Source organism: Dendrobium catenatum, unplaced genomic scaffold (genome assembly GCF_001605985.2).
Source record: "Dendrobium catenatum unplaced genomic scaffold, ASM160598v2 fragScaff_scaffold_9, whole genome shotgun sequence".
Lineage (NCBI taxonomy): Eukaryota > Viridiplantae > Streptophyta > Magnoliopsida > Asparagales > Orchidaceae > Dendrobium > Dendrobium catenatum.
In genome coordinates, this window is record NW_021318471.1 from 2,273,907 (window position 1) to 2,289,256 (window position 15,350).

Sequence of the window (15,350 nt, forward strand, 5' to 3'; positions counted from 1 at the left end):
CCTGCTGTTTTCCCCACCGATTTTGATTCGGTTTGCTTGCGAACTCAAGTATTCCTTAAGGTTACTTGTGAACTCAAGTATTTCCTATCAAATTGGTATCAGAGCATCGATTTGGGACCTTTGGCAGCTGGATTTCTGAAATTACAGTGGTAGATTTGTCTCAATCGGAAGAAGATCTCTCAAGTTCTAAGAAGGAACTATGGCCAGAAGAAAAGTTGAGGTCTTGGAAGGAGAGCTAGGACAATTGAAGACAGATTTCGAAGAGAAGATCTCAGATTTTCAAAGTCAATTTTCATCAATCCATGAGAAGATGGATGGAAGATTTGCCACGCTAGAAGAATTAATGAAAAAAATGATTGAAGAAAAGCAAAAATCGGCATCATCTGAAACCGTCGGCGACCATAGAAGGGGAGGAAACCCTAACCCGTTTAGGGGTAGGGAAAATCCGGAAGTGGAAGTTTTAGAGGGAGACGATGGGATGCCTCCGCTAGAACCGCTTTCGAGGGAGGAGTTGAGTAGGGGATACGACAAACGGGAGGCTGATTTTGTCGGAAGAAGGGAAGAATTTCATCGCCGATGTGCTGAATTTGAAAGAATCCAGCGTTGAGGTGCTGATTTTGAAGGGGAAGGGAGGAATTTCATCGCCGAGGTGCTGAATTTGAAAGAATTCAACGTCGAGGGGCTGATTTTGAAGGAAGAAGGGAGGAACTTCATCGTCGAGGTGTTGAATTTGAAGGAATTCAGCGTCAAGGTGATGATTTTGAAGGAAGAAGGCGAGAGTATGAAGAGGGGTTCGAGTATAATCGTCGGAGGGATGATCGGGACACTTGGGGAGCTCTTCCACTTCGAGGAATGGGAGGTTATGGAGGATACTGGAGAAATTGAGGATATCCAAAGGCGAGGAAGTTGAAGATGCCCATCTTCGAGGGTGAGGACGGCCATGGGTGGATTTATAAGGTGGAGCGATATTTTGCAGTCAATGGGCTGACAGAGGAGGAGAAGCTGACAGCTGCAGGATTGTGTTTGGAAGGGAAAGCATTAGCGTGGTACGAATGGCGGGACATGAGGAGGCCCATTCGAAGCTGTAGGGAGTTCAAGGACTGTCTCTTAGAGCGTTTCCGAATAAGTAGGGGAGGAGACTTCTACGAGTAGTTCTTTGCCCTGACACAGGAGGGGATGGTAGCCGATTACCGTGATAGGTTTGAGTACCTCGCGAGCAGATTAGACCATCTTTTTGAGACCGTGCTGGAGGGGAACTTCATGAATGGGCTTAAATCGGAGATCAGGGCAGCCGTCAGGGTGATGAGACCACGCGACTTGGGGGAGGCCATGGAGTTGGCACAGCTGGTGGAGGACCAGAAGCACCTGGAGAGGGGAGCTCGTGGCAGTACCTCTGGGGGATCCTACAAGATGATAACTACCTTCCTAGCCCCCAAAGGAACTGCACAGGGAGGACTACGAGAAGCACCAAAGGAGAGGACAGGAGGAGGGGGGCCTGGAGGAAATTTTAAGAAGCTGACGAAGAAGGAGATCCAGGAGAAGCGGGCTAAGGGGTTGTGCTTCAGATGTGACGAGAAGTACATGCCAGGGCATAGGTGTAAGGACCGAACTCTTCAGATTCTCACCGTCTGTGATTACGAGGAAACTGAGGAGGGAGGCGAGAGCGGGATAGGGGAGGAAGAAGAGGAGAAGCTACATCTGGATGTAGTTGAGGTTTCTCTAAACTCTGTGGTGGGATTCACACCAAATTACACTATGAAGGTGAGGGGAGAAATAGGGGGTCAGGAGTTGGTGGTATTGATCGACAGTGGGGCCACACATAATTTTATCTCTAACCAGATTATAGGGGTGTCAATATTTGACACGACACGACAACCCGACCCGGAAAATCCGGGTTGGACCCGACCCGTTTGATAAACGGGTCGGGTTCGGGTTCACAGATTTGACCCGTTTGATAAAACGGGTCGGGTCGGGTTGACCCGGCGGGTTACCAGGTCAACCCGAAAACCCGTTTAATTTAAAAAAATAAAAAAATGTTTCTGTACAAATGAGTTCCCCGATGCTCATTTGATGGATTCCTCAGCCACTCCATAACAAGCTCCATATCCTTGCTCCGCCCAATGAGATCATTTTTAGGCAAGGACCTGTTTCACGTGCTCCGTGCAGCTCAAGCTGCTGCTTCTGACTCTCCTGCTTTGCGTGTTTTACAAGATGAAGGAAAGTATCAACACCAGTTGTTGCAACTTTATCAAGTTTCTGCACAGCCGTCTCCAGTCCCTTCATGGTGGGATCAATTTTGAGAGAACGTTTGCCAAATTTGAAAAAAAAAAGAGATTGGAAGAACGCCGCCGGGTCGCGGGTCGGGTCGGGTCGGGTCCGGGTTGAAATGTCCGACCTGTTTGTAAAAACGGGTCGGGTTCGGGTTGACCCGTTTAGATATGGATCGGGTCGGGTTCGACCCGAACCCGGCGGGTTGACCCGAATTGACACCCCTACCAGATTATACATCTGTTAGGAGTGAAATTAGTGGACACGAGAGGATATGGAGTGATGATGGGCACGGGGAAGGTGGAGATGGGGATAGGAGTTTGTAGGGGAGTGATTTTGTCCATTCAAGGGATCCAGGTCATGGAGGATTCCCTTCCCTTAGAGTTGGGGAGTATCGATGTCATCCTGGGGATGAAATGACTGTAGACTTTAGAGACCAAAGTTAATTGGGGCGCTTTGAGGATAGAACTAATGGTGGAGAGACAGAGGATGATGATTTAGGGTGATGCAGGGCTATCTAGGGCAGGAGTATCTCTCAAATCCATGATCAAATCCATACAGGAGGTGGGAGTGGGATACTTAGTGGCTGCAACGCTTGGAGAAGGTCAGTGTGGGTGAAGAAGGAGACATTCCACTGGTGGTGCAACTACTCATACAGCAGTTCAAAGAGGTGTTCCAATCGCCACAAGGCATGCCACCACCCAGAGAGCAGGAGCACGCCATCCTTCTGAAGGACGGGGTGTCACCGATTAGTGTTCGACCTTATCGCTACCCCCAGATTCAGAAAGATGAAATTGAGAAGCTGATCAGGGAGATGTTGGAGGCAGGGATTGTCAGACCTAGTGTGAGTCCCTTCTCCAGTCTTGTCTTACTCGTCTAAAAGAAGGATGGGAGCTGAAGGTTTTGTGTTGATTACAGGGTGCTAAACAAGGAGACAGTACCAGATAAATTCCCCATTCCAGTGATCGATGAGTTACTAGATGAGTTGAACGGAGTTGTAGTATTTTCCAAGATGGACATGAAGTCTGGCTACCACCAAATCAGAATGGAGGACATTCAGAAGATGGCATTCAGAATGCATGAGGGGCACTATGAGTTTTTGGTGATGCCGTTTGAGCTCACTAACGCTCCGGCTACTTTTTAGTCCTTGATGAATAGATTGTTCCGTCAGCATCTAAGGAAGTTTGTGCTAGTCTTTTTTTGATGACATTTTGCTGTACAGCCGAACGGAGGAGGAGCACTTGGAGCACTTAAAAGGAGGTTCTTAGGATCCTACAAGCCCATCAGCTGAAGGCTAACCTAAAGAAGTGCAGTTTTGCCCAGTCCAGGTTGGAATATTTGGGGCATGTGGTCTCTGAAGAGGGAGTGGCGGCCGACCAATCAAAGATTGAGGCAATGCAGAAATGGCCAATGCCTAAGAACATAAGGGAATTGAGGGGTTTCCTAGGATTGACTGGCTACTACAGAAGGTTTGTGAAGGGATACAGCACCATCGCCTGGCCGTTGACTGAGCAATTGAAGAAGGACAACTTTCTATGGGGGGAGGCGGCAACCCAAGCTTTTGAGAGGTTGAAGAAAGCTATGACGACAGTCCCAGTGTTTGTTCTTCCAGATTTCAGTCAGATCTTTATAGTGGAGACCGATGCGTCAGGGTATGGCTTAGGAGCTTTGTTGATGCAAAATCACAGACCTATAACATATTTCAGTCAGGTGCTATCGACCAGGGCTAGATTGAAGTTTGTGTATGAGAGAGAGCTGATGGTCATAGTCTTGGCCATTCAGAAATGACGCCCTTATCTGTTGGGTCGGCATTTCATTGTTCGTACTGATCAGAGTCTGAAATACCTGCTGGAGCAAAGGATGGTGATTGAGCATCAGAGGTAGTTGTCAAAGCTGTTAGGCTATGATTTTGAGATCCAGTATCGTCTTGGGGTGGAGAATAAGGCAACTGACGCCTTATCTAGGTGTGTGGGAGAACTTCAGGAGGTGGCAGTTTCAGTACCTCTAATGGTTGATTGGGGGGCCATCAAGGAAGAGAGCATGCAGAACGAAGAGTTGAAGAAGATCAGGGAAAGTTTGAAGAAGGACAGTAGCAACCATTCAGGGTACTATCTGGAGGGAGAGAGGCTTTTATACCAGGGAAGGTTTGTGATGCCACGAACATCAGTATACATTCCTCACCTAATGCAGGAATTCCACGGCAGTGCAGTTGGGGGTCATCCAGGAGTGCACAAGACTTATAGGTGGTTGGCATCGGAGCTCTATTGGAAGGGGATGTATAAGGATGTTGAGGAGATGGTGGCAAGGTGTGAGGTGTGCCAAAGAAATAAGTATATGACAATGGCGCCAAGGGGATTACTCCAACCATTAGCACTTCCAAATAGAGTATGGGAGGAAGTGTTTATGGACTTCATCGACGGCCTACCCCTCTCAGAAGGGTTCACAGTCATTTTTGTTGTGGTGGACCGACTCAGTAAGTATGCACATTTTATCCTCCTACGACACCCTTACACCGCAGTATCAGTGGCGGCAGCATTTATCAGGGAAGTGGTTCGATTACACGGGATTCCAGAATTAATTGTGTCAGATAGAGACAAAGTGTTTCTCACTCAGCTTTGGAGAGAACTTTTCAGAATGCAGGGCATAATTCTCAAGAGGAGCACCGCATACCACCCACAGACAGACGGGCTGATAGAAGTGGGAGACATATTTGAGGTGTTTTGCTTCTGAAACACCACGGAAATGGGCTAAATGGTTGCCTTGGGCGGAGTACTGGTATAACACTTCGTACCATTCGGCATCCCAGATGACTCCTTTCAAGGTGCTCTATGGAAGAGACCCCCCACATTTAGTACATTATGGGAAGGGAAACACACATGTCTCTTCAGTCGAATAGTACTTAGAGGAGAGGGACCGGGTGTTGGAAGAGTTAAAGAAACATCTGGAGAGGGCACAACAAATAATGAAGAAGCGAGCGGATACACACAGAAGAGACATACAATATGAAGTGGGGGAGAAAGTGTTCTTGAAGCTAAGGCCCTACAGGCAGAAATTGGTGGATAGCAGGAGGAACGAGAAGCTGGCCCCGAGATACTTTGGACCCTATGAGATCTTAGGGAAGATTGGAGCAGTAGCGTATCGTCTGAAGTTACCCCCCTTCGCTACTATACATCCGGTGTTCCATGTGTCACTGTTGAGGAGAGCTCTGGGGGAGTATGCAGTTAGCGTCGAGTTACCAGCAACAATGACGGAGGATTGTGAAGTGATGTTAGAACCCCTCGAGCTTATGGGGGTAAGATCAGATCAAGAAGGCAATAAGGAGCCCACTTGGGGCTTAATGCATAGGTGGGAGGGAAAAATTTGAATGTAAGGGTTGTTTAGGTAATTTGTAGTTCTCCATTATTGTTAATTAGGAGATTAGGAGGGAATTGGGGATTATCTTGAATTTGAAAGAGAATTTGAGATCTAGGGTTTCTTGCTTGGGCTCTTGGCGTTGCCGGAGAATTGGAGAGTCGTTCTTCCTCTCGGATCGAAGAACAATTGTATCTTTGCTGTTTTCAATCATCTACTAGTGGAATACAAGTTGTTTCGTGCTTTTTCCTTCGAATTTCTCCCTGTTTTCCTGCGTTGGCTGCTGTCTACTGCTGAAAACAGCAGTTTTCCTGCTGTTTTCCCCACCGATTTCGATTCGGTTTGCTTGCGAACTCAAGTATTCCTTAGGGTTACTTGTGAACTCAAGTATTTCCTATCAACTTCTTTTATCTATTTCTGGTCCTCCATCTCTCTAACGTAAGCAAAGGTTTCCATGACCGTTTTCTTCTAATATTTCATAATTTTTAAATAGGTTCTCATGCTGTCAATTTTATACTTAGAGATGGTTACTTTCTTTTGTGGTTAGTTTTTATACATAGAGGTGTTCTGACCTTCGAAGCATGTGAAAAGTAGTTCTATGGTTGATAAAATCTTCTTTTGGGATGTGTCAATGCTTCTCCTTTTGGGATTCAATTCTTTGATCAAGTGTGAAAGTTGAAATTCTTAGAGAGGTTATCTTCTTGTGCAAGTGTAAATCTTGCTTTTTAAGTATCTATCCGTTTCCTCCTTTTCTTCTAATTAATTTTTTTTGTCATTCGTTGAAAATGATCAAATTTTGATTGATTTGTTGTAATTTAATTTTCCTTTGTATGAAATTTCTATCACTTGCATTTAGATTTCTAGTTAAACGCTATAATTTTTTTTTTTTCAGTTTAATCAATGGTAGCAAATAGTTGTTTTAAGATTAATAACTCTGTTTCCTGTAAAAATTGTACATTTGTTGCATTGTTTTTTTTCCATCTGAAACTACATTAAATGCTAGATCTGCATTAGGATTATAGAATATAAAATGACGTACATCAGATTTGATACAGCTTAGGTTATATCATAATAATTTCTAGTTGTAGTGCTTAATATCAAGTTTAGATAATTTATTGAAAATAAAATGTAATTTAACAAAAGTAATTTAGCTGTAATTTTAGATAATTTCAAATCAACTAATCTGAAATTAAGAATAATGTTTTTATTTTCATTGAGAGGCATAAGTCTAAGGTAATTTTAAATTTTATAGATATATTAGAGTGGTTTTTTAAAAGCTACAATGTACCTGATTTTTAAATAATTGTAATTTTACGTAATTTCAAAACAACTTATATTAAATTAAGAATACTATTTTTATTTTCATTGAGAGGCATAACTCTTAGGAAATTTTAAATTCGATAGATATATCAGCGGTTTTTTAAAAGCTACAATGTCTCCATATATATATATATACATAAAATTCAAATTCCAACCTTGTTTTTATATTAATTGCAACCATCTTCCGTTGGTTCAACTGTGCTCAACTTTTGATTGCTCCATTCCTATTATGCCTTGGACCGCAAGTTGGGATTCACTTGCTTTGCTTATTGTATTTTTTCCTTATACACCACTCAGGCCATATCTGGTTTGTGATTTGCTCAAGTTTTCATGTGCTTTGCTTATTGCCTATTTCATTTTTTTTCCTTTGTAGTCTGCGGTTTTCTTCTGTAGTTAAAGTTCAGGAGCAGTGGTTGGCGGTGTGGCCATAGAAGGAAATATTGTTTTCTATTGTTTTGATGATTGAATGAATAAGAATTTGCAATTATAAGCCAGGTTTTGGACGATCTTGTGAAGTTTTTGTTTTAGATATTTGTGTTATAAATAAGTCCCGAAAGGTATGTAATTTTCAATAAATGACTGAATAAAATTGTTGTTTTCCAATCAATGTTTACATGCTATTGGATAAGGATTATTTGAGCGTTTTATAAGTTTTGAAGCTAATTTTTTTGGGCATGTTTCTTGTCGTACTGAGATGAGACATGAATTTTTTAATTGGTGCTATCCTTCATCAAAACTATTTTTTGATTAGTTTATATGTGTGATTGAGATTTTAGCAGGTTTGTTTCATATTTTTTATTTTGTGATGTGTATTTTAATCAATGTGGAATTTTATATTCCTTCTTAGGTTTCTTCTGGAATTTTTGGAACGATTATTTTGTGATGTGTATTTTAATCAATGTGGAATTTTATATTCCTTCTTAGGTTTCTTCTGGAATTTTTGGAACGAATTAAGCGTATAACCTTTGCCTAAATTAAAACTTGAGGAATTATGATGTAGAATCTTGGGTATTTTTTTAATTTTATTTTAATTTTATTTTTTTTATTTTTGCGCATCTCATCCTTGCTTTGAATTATTGAACCTAAGATTTCTTACATCAAATTGGTAAAAGAGCCAAGGTCATATAGAAGTGGTGCTTAATATTAGGATAAATTAATTGATAACTAATGGGATGATATTTTGATTACTTTGCAAAATTAATTGAAATTTTGCTAGGAAATTAAGACCAAATGAGCATTGAAATAAATCAAATTTATGACTAGCTTAATACTTCGGTAGCTAATAAACTTCACTTGCAAGAACTGGATATTGAATCTAGCCTGAATGAAGAACATACTCACAACAACTATGTGAGAAATAATCAAGATATGTCATGAAGTATGTAAATGAAATTATGAAAGAAATATAGGGTAATCTTATAATGATGACATAATTAGGAAAGTTAAAATTAATGTGTCCATCATTGATGGGAGAATATATCCTAAGGCTTTTTCTAATGGGATAATGAAGTATGTATAACTTTTGATTAGTAATTGATGTCTAATGATCGACTAGTCAGATTTCCAAAACTAAAATTATTTGGACAAACTGGAATGTATTGGATGAGTGGAGAGACAAAGGGAATGATTAGGACTAAAATTTAGTGTTGTTTGAATTTAAATGACATTGTTGTTAAAAAAGATTAACATTATCTTAAATGAATGCTTGGTGAATTTAAATCATTGAAACAAGGGAAATTTGATGAGAATTTATTACGTTTTCAGAAAAGGAAGTATCCTAAACTATTTTTTTTTTTTTAAATATTTAGATCTAGTTTAAGGCATGAGCTTAAAAGAAAAATGGTGCCACATAACATTAACTTTAGGAAGCTTGAACAACCTAAAAATTTGCCTCACCCAAAAGAATTTATTCATATATTGCAAGTGGGAAGTTGCATGAATGTTGTTTGTAATTTGAATACTTAAATTTGAAAGTTAGAACCACACTTATGACCATACAAATTAGCCTGGGAATACACTCTTTTGCAAAGTTATTAGAAACTTGTATTGATGAACTCTTGGATCGTAGGTAAAGCTAAATATTAAAAAACCGAGATTTTTTAATTCCTGATTTTATAAGGCTCTTTTATCTACTTCAATTTCAACTCAACCTCTTGGCTGAAAAGCATTTTTGCCTTTGGTCCCTTTGAATTATAATCCCAAAACGAATATGTATTTATTTCCTTCATGCATATTTTATCCAACATAAGCGTTAGCTGTCTTAATATGTGCCAGATGTTTGATGATATGCCATTGAACCCCATCTATTAAAACATGTAATTGATCCAGCCATTTAATTTTCTCTACATTCCATGATTGATATACATGATGTGACGTTTACTTTCTCTTAAACTTCTAACATTTTTTCTTTAAATTGTTTCAGAAAAATAGTATTCCAGTGGTCTTGGTTGAGAACAGTGGCAGATGCAAGACTAATGATAGCGGGGAGAAGGTAATTCAATGAGCCCTCTCTCCCTCTCTCTCTCTCTCTCTCTCTCTCTCTCTCTCTCTCTCTCTCTCTCTCTCTTCATGCTATTTGTGTGCTCTCATCCTTCATGATACACATAAGATTTCATTCAGATTCTTCCAAATGGTATTGCATGGATCCCAAACTTGGTGGAAACAATCATCAATGTGGTAACGAGTGGCGGCCAATCCATCACTGTGGATCAGAAGTTGATAGAAGGGCCAAATCCAAACAACAGGGGAAAGCTGTTTATACCCCTTATCCTTGCCTTTCAGGTCACACATATGCTTACTTACTCTGCTAAAAAGCTTGTTTATAATTCTTAAATCTTCATCATTAATACTAATCCATGTCTCTTTTCCTCACCTGAACAGTACCTATTCGTTGTAAAGACCATCCAACGTTCAATCCAAGAGGATGTCAGAAAAGAAAACAAATCTCTTTGGGAGCTTCGTGATATTGGGGGTGGCTGACAGAAAAATCTGATCACTTTCTGGTGTTTTATTGAATGTTTTCCAGTTTTCTAGAGTTCAGTTCTTTTAATGCTGGCAACTTTCATGGCATTCGGATTCAGAGCAGCTTGCTTTATTATTTTTTTTAGCATTCTATGATGAATTAGAGATACTCCCTATGTTGATGCTGTTTACTTGAGAACTTTTGTATAAGATCTTTATGAAAATTTTCGTTTTATATGAATTTTCTCTCACAACATCTGTTGAGTAAGGGTCTGGAAAGAATTACAAGTATTTTGCTGAGAATTATTCTCTGTCGTGCAAGAGAAGGGGCTTGGTGTGTGCAGTTGATTATTTAGTGGTGTTTAAGTTCCAATAAATTAGCTTTAGAGATAATGATCAAAATGGTGTTTGATTATTTAAGTCTTATTTTAGCTTTTTTTTTTTTTAAAGAGAGATCTAAATGATCCTATGGAAGGATCAATTTAGTTCCGATTAATAGATTAAATTGATCTTTTATATTATCAGAGTTTATTGTAGTTTTTTAGAAAAAGTTAGGGGATCAATTAAGGCTTTATTTGGGATGGTTAAATTTTTATACTAAAAAGTTGTTTTACGAAGCAGTAATAAAGCCATCCGTCCTAACAAAAAGGATTTTACTCAATGATATTAGAATCTACAATTATTATTAATTGTAGGGTTGTCAATAAATGACCAAGTTTATCAACTCAATTTGGATATGACTTGAAAAGTAAATATTAAAGTTTTTTTTTTTATAGAAATGCCAAATGCATTAAAAGCAAAGAAGAAAACAACCTAGATACAACCTACTAGGTGATAACACCCCTATCACCATCCTCCACCAAAAGCGACAAAAAACAATGAGGCACCTTATTACAAGTGAGATTATCCCAAACAAAATCCCCATCCAAAGCTAATTTAGCACAATAATGTGCCAACTTATTAGCACTCCTATTACAGAAATAAAAAATGACAAAACCAAAATCTTTAAGAAAAGATAAGTCTTCAAAATTAGTTTCACTATACCTCCCATCCAAGTGTTCCACAGATTTCTGAAGATGTTGGATGACATTGAAATTTTCGCCTTCTATGAAGATACCTTTAGCTTCCAGCATTATATCTGTAATGACTACCTTCAAGTGTCGAAAAGCAGCTAGTTCCAATGCTCCTATATCCCAATGAGAGCATTTAACTCCAAAAGCTGAGAGAAACCTCCCATTATGGTCCCTAAATACACCACCAATGCCTGCCAAATAAGATTGTGACAATGCTGCATCAAAATTAAATTTAATCCACTCGGGTGGAGGGGGGTTCCAATGAGAAGAGATCAGCCTTGGCCGGTTAGAACCCAGTTTCCTGAAATATTGCCAAAGTTCAATGCATTTGAAGCCATACTGATAGCCTGCGAAGCAATGAAACTTGCACTGAATTCATCATCTCTATGTTTAAACTGATTTTTGCTTTTCCAAGAGACAAAAACCATAGAGCAGAATAAATTCCCAATGAACCGACTTGTACCAGATAAAATTTTCAGTTCAACAATGCACTGGCTGATAGAAGAAACAGTTGGGATACTGAAACCCCAAAATAAGAGCAATGTTGTTACTGAGATAATCAAAGAGCAATTCCCAACTAAGTGATTAGTGTTTTCAACTTCCAAACACCCCCTTGGACAAAAGCTATTGTTTAACACTTCTATAGCATAAAAAATCGTTAGTTGGTAGAGCATTGGTAAGTAAACGCCACCAAAAACACTCAACCTGAGAAGAAAGTTTAAGGTCTTTTATCCAACTGTAAACTTCATCCTTATCCACCATATTAGAATTAGCTAACATAGCCGAAATCATCTTCCCAGATAACTTTGAAATCATCTCTAATTGGTCATTACAATTGTTATGAATTTGAACTTGAGAAATGCAATCTACCATACACTGCCCAAACCATCTTCTTAACAAAACCAGGTTCCAATTCCCATCCTTAATAAATTCTCTTAAATTTGGGAATTCTTCATCAGAACTAGAAATTGCAATGAAAGTGGGCCATTTATCATGACATTTATCAAAGATCCAAACATCTTTCATAATGTCAATAGAAGATCCGGAACCAACTCTCCATCTAACCAAGGATTTGAGAGCCTTCATACCACTTGAGAGAATTTTCCAAGTGATAGAGCTGTTATTTTTTGAGCCTTCATTCCACATATTCCCGTATTTTGCTAAAATAGTTCAGTTAAGCAAAGAATTGGAGTTGCAGAGAAGACTCCAAGCAAACTTTGCTCTGAGAGATCCCGAGGCAGAAACTGAAACAGTAGAACACAATCCCCTTCCTCCTATAGAAACTGGTTTGCACAGTTCACTGCACCTCCAGGTTTATTCCATATAAAGTCTCTACAAATCTTGTCCACTTTTCTTAAAATGCTTATAGGAACCAAAGAATGAGTCACAAAAAAAAAAAAAAACCGGTATAGCAAGAATAACAGATTTAACCAGCACAATTCTTCCCGCTAAAGAGATGAATTTATTGCCCCAAACATTAAGCTTTCCTTCAATCTTTTCAATAATATGAGAAAAATCAGAGGATAACATTCTCCTGCATGCCATTTTGACACCGAGATAGTTAAACTCCTTTGCTTCTTTGAATTTGAAAAGCTTCAAAATCTTCTTCCTGGCACTTCTCCTTACCATTTTACCAAACAGCACATTGGATTTACCCATATTAACATCTTGTCCCGTCCAGGAACAATAACTGTATATAATATTTTTGATTCTTTTCATTTTGACCTATTTATTAATGAGTCGGGTCAACTTTAACTTGAAAAATGATTGATTTAACTTTTTTTGTTTAATTTTTTATTTGTTGGTATCATCTTCTTATTATGATCAATTAGCATAAAATTTTTGTTTAATAAGTTATAATTTCTTTTAATCAAAATGAGTTATCGAGTTTGGTTCGGGTCATTCATGTTGCTAGTAGGTTGGGTTTGAGATCATCTTTTTGACCCATTTATTAAACATGTTAGGTTTGGATTGATTGAATAATAATCGGGTCAATTTTAGGTTAGACCTGAACCCGACTTGTTAACTCATTTCGACACCTCTAATCAATTGATCAAATACAACAATCAATCCCATACAAGCAAAATTATGGTGTATGCTAAATGATTAAACTAGTGATGAGTCAATGGACTATGAAGCTCAATAGAAATGATAAACTCAACTTCTCAAGCAAATTAAATTTGTAAAATACTAAGTTGTAGATAATGCAAACAAAAAGTTATGTGATTTTGATCATCTGACCAACATTTTTCCTTGTGTAAACCATCCACCAACTTGCCACTATAAGTTCTAAGGGCAAGAAGTAACCATACTTGGTTCAATAAGCACACCTTCTAAGTTCCATTTGGCCTAATCCTTAAAAACAAAGCATAAGACAAAGCTCCCTTGAATTTTGGTGGTGACCTAAAAACAATAGCTAATAATGATATACAATATAATATCTAGATACAAGTTAGAAATAAACACTTACATTACTTACAAATCTTTTTTTTTTTTATATAGATTATAAGAGAATGACCACCAACTCATCGTCCATTAGTGCTTTGGATGAACACTTGATACTCAGTTTGATTTATCACTAAAAAAACCCCTTATAATGATTTTAAATTGAAAGGGGTATTTATAAACATAGTTGCCTATAAATTTTTCTAATGGCTACAAATAAATCCCAAGAAGACTTGTTAACTTAAAATTGTTGACTAGACGATCGTATATACAATTGTTGATTGAATGCATTATCTAAATGTTCATCCAAAGCTAACATCCAAATACTTTGATCTAAATGTTCATCCAATGCCTAAAAATAGCCTAAAAATAGTTGACTAAAATTATCTCAATTTGTTCGCTAACATCCAAATATTTTGATCTAAATGTTCTCATCCATTTCTTTTTATGAAAGAAAATCCACCTCTACTACTATAAAATTTCATCCAAAAATCAACAACAACAACAACAACATCAAGCCTTTATCCCACTACGTGGGGTCGGTTACATGAATCCTTTTTCTCCATTGTGTCCTATTAAAAGTCAAATTCTCGTATAAATCTAATAAAGAAAGGTCATTCCTAATATTTTCTAACCATGTCTTTTTAGGTCTACCCCTACCTTTCTTAACATAAGTCAAATCTAATACCTCTACTCTCCTAACCGGGTCATCGGAAGGTCGCCGTTTTATGTGACCAAACCATCTAAGGCGACTCTCTCTAATCTTATCTTCTACTGGAGCTACTCCAACCTTTCCACGTATATGCTCATTTCGTATCCTATCTCTAAGGGTAAAGCCACTCATCCACCTGAGCATCCTCATCTCTGCCACACTTAACTTAGTATTATGCTTCTCTTTTAATGGCCAACATTCGGCACCATAAAGCATTGCAGGCCTCACTACCATCTTATAGAATTTTCCCTTAAGTTTGAGGGGATCGCCCAAAGTCACAATCCCATCACTAGGTCTATTACTACTAAAATTACACTCCATATATTCCGTTTTAGATCTACTCAAGCGAAAACCTTTAGACTCTAAGGTTGACCTCCATAACTCAAGTTTACCTTCAACTCCCTCTCTAGTCTTATCAACAAGAAGAATATCATCAGCAAAAAGCATACACCAAGGTACATCCTCTTGCAAATGTCTAGTGAGAACATCCATGACTAAAGCAAAAAGATATGGGCTTAAGGCTGATCCTTGATGTAACCCAACCGAAATAGGGAAATACTTGGACAATCCACCTTGTGTTTGAACACAAGTAATAGCTCATGCATACATATATTTAATGATTTGAATATAAGCATTATTGACTCCTTTCTTTTCAAGAACTCTCCATAGCACTTCTCTTGGAACTTTATCATATGCTTTTTCTAAATCAATAAATATCATATGTAGATCCTCCTTATTTTCTCTATATTTCTCCATCAAACCTCTTAATAAATGTATGGCTTCCATAGTCGACCTACCCGGCATGAATCCAAATTGATTTTGAGAAACATTAGTATCACGCCGCAATCTATGCTCCATAACTTGCTCCCATAGTTTTAAAGTATGACACATTAACTTAATACCTCTATAATCCAAAAATATACCAATAAATTTTAAACTTGTCAACATTTTCTCTCCACCTTTCACCAACCTTTAATCTTCCAACTCTACTCTAACGACCTTAGAAATCTCTTAAAAATCTTAATATCAGAGAAAAAGAAGGTTTTAAACTCTATAGTCTGCATAAAAGAAGAGAAATTTAACAATCAACAGAGGTGCAATCATAACAAGAAGTAGCCATACCTTTGGAACTTCTCCATGCAATTTCTATCTAGCAATTTTTTTTTTTGTTTTAAAATTTGAGAACTTATTCTTCATTAACAAGATATTTTAAATTTAGT

At 38.2% G+C, this 15,350-nt stretch overlaps 1 protein-coding gene across 3 annotated transcripts in view; it reads left to right on the top strand.

Moving 5' to 3' along the window:
• The window catches only part of LOC110092511 (translocase of chloroplast 34, chloroplastic), a 28,985-nt gene extending 18,829 nt beyond the window's left edge, over positions 1–10,156 (top strand). For all 3 annotated transcript variants that reach the window (XM_020817091.2, XM_028700392.1, XM_028700375.1), the window contains exons 6-8: positions 9,362–9,430; positions 9,559–9,720; positions 9,820–10,156. In XM_020817091.2, the coding sequence (XP_020672750.1) occupies positions 9,362–9,430; positions 9,559–9,720; positions 9,820–9,918 (330 nt within the window). In that variant the 3' untranslated portion in view covers positions 9,919–10,156. The remainder of the gene's footprint in view (positions 1–9,361; positions 9,431–9,558; positions 9,721–9,819) is intronic.
• The last annotated feature ends 5,194 nt before the right edge of the window (positions 10,157–15,350 follow it).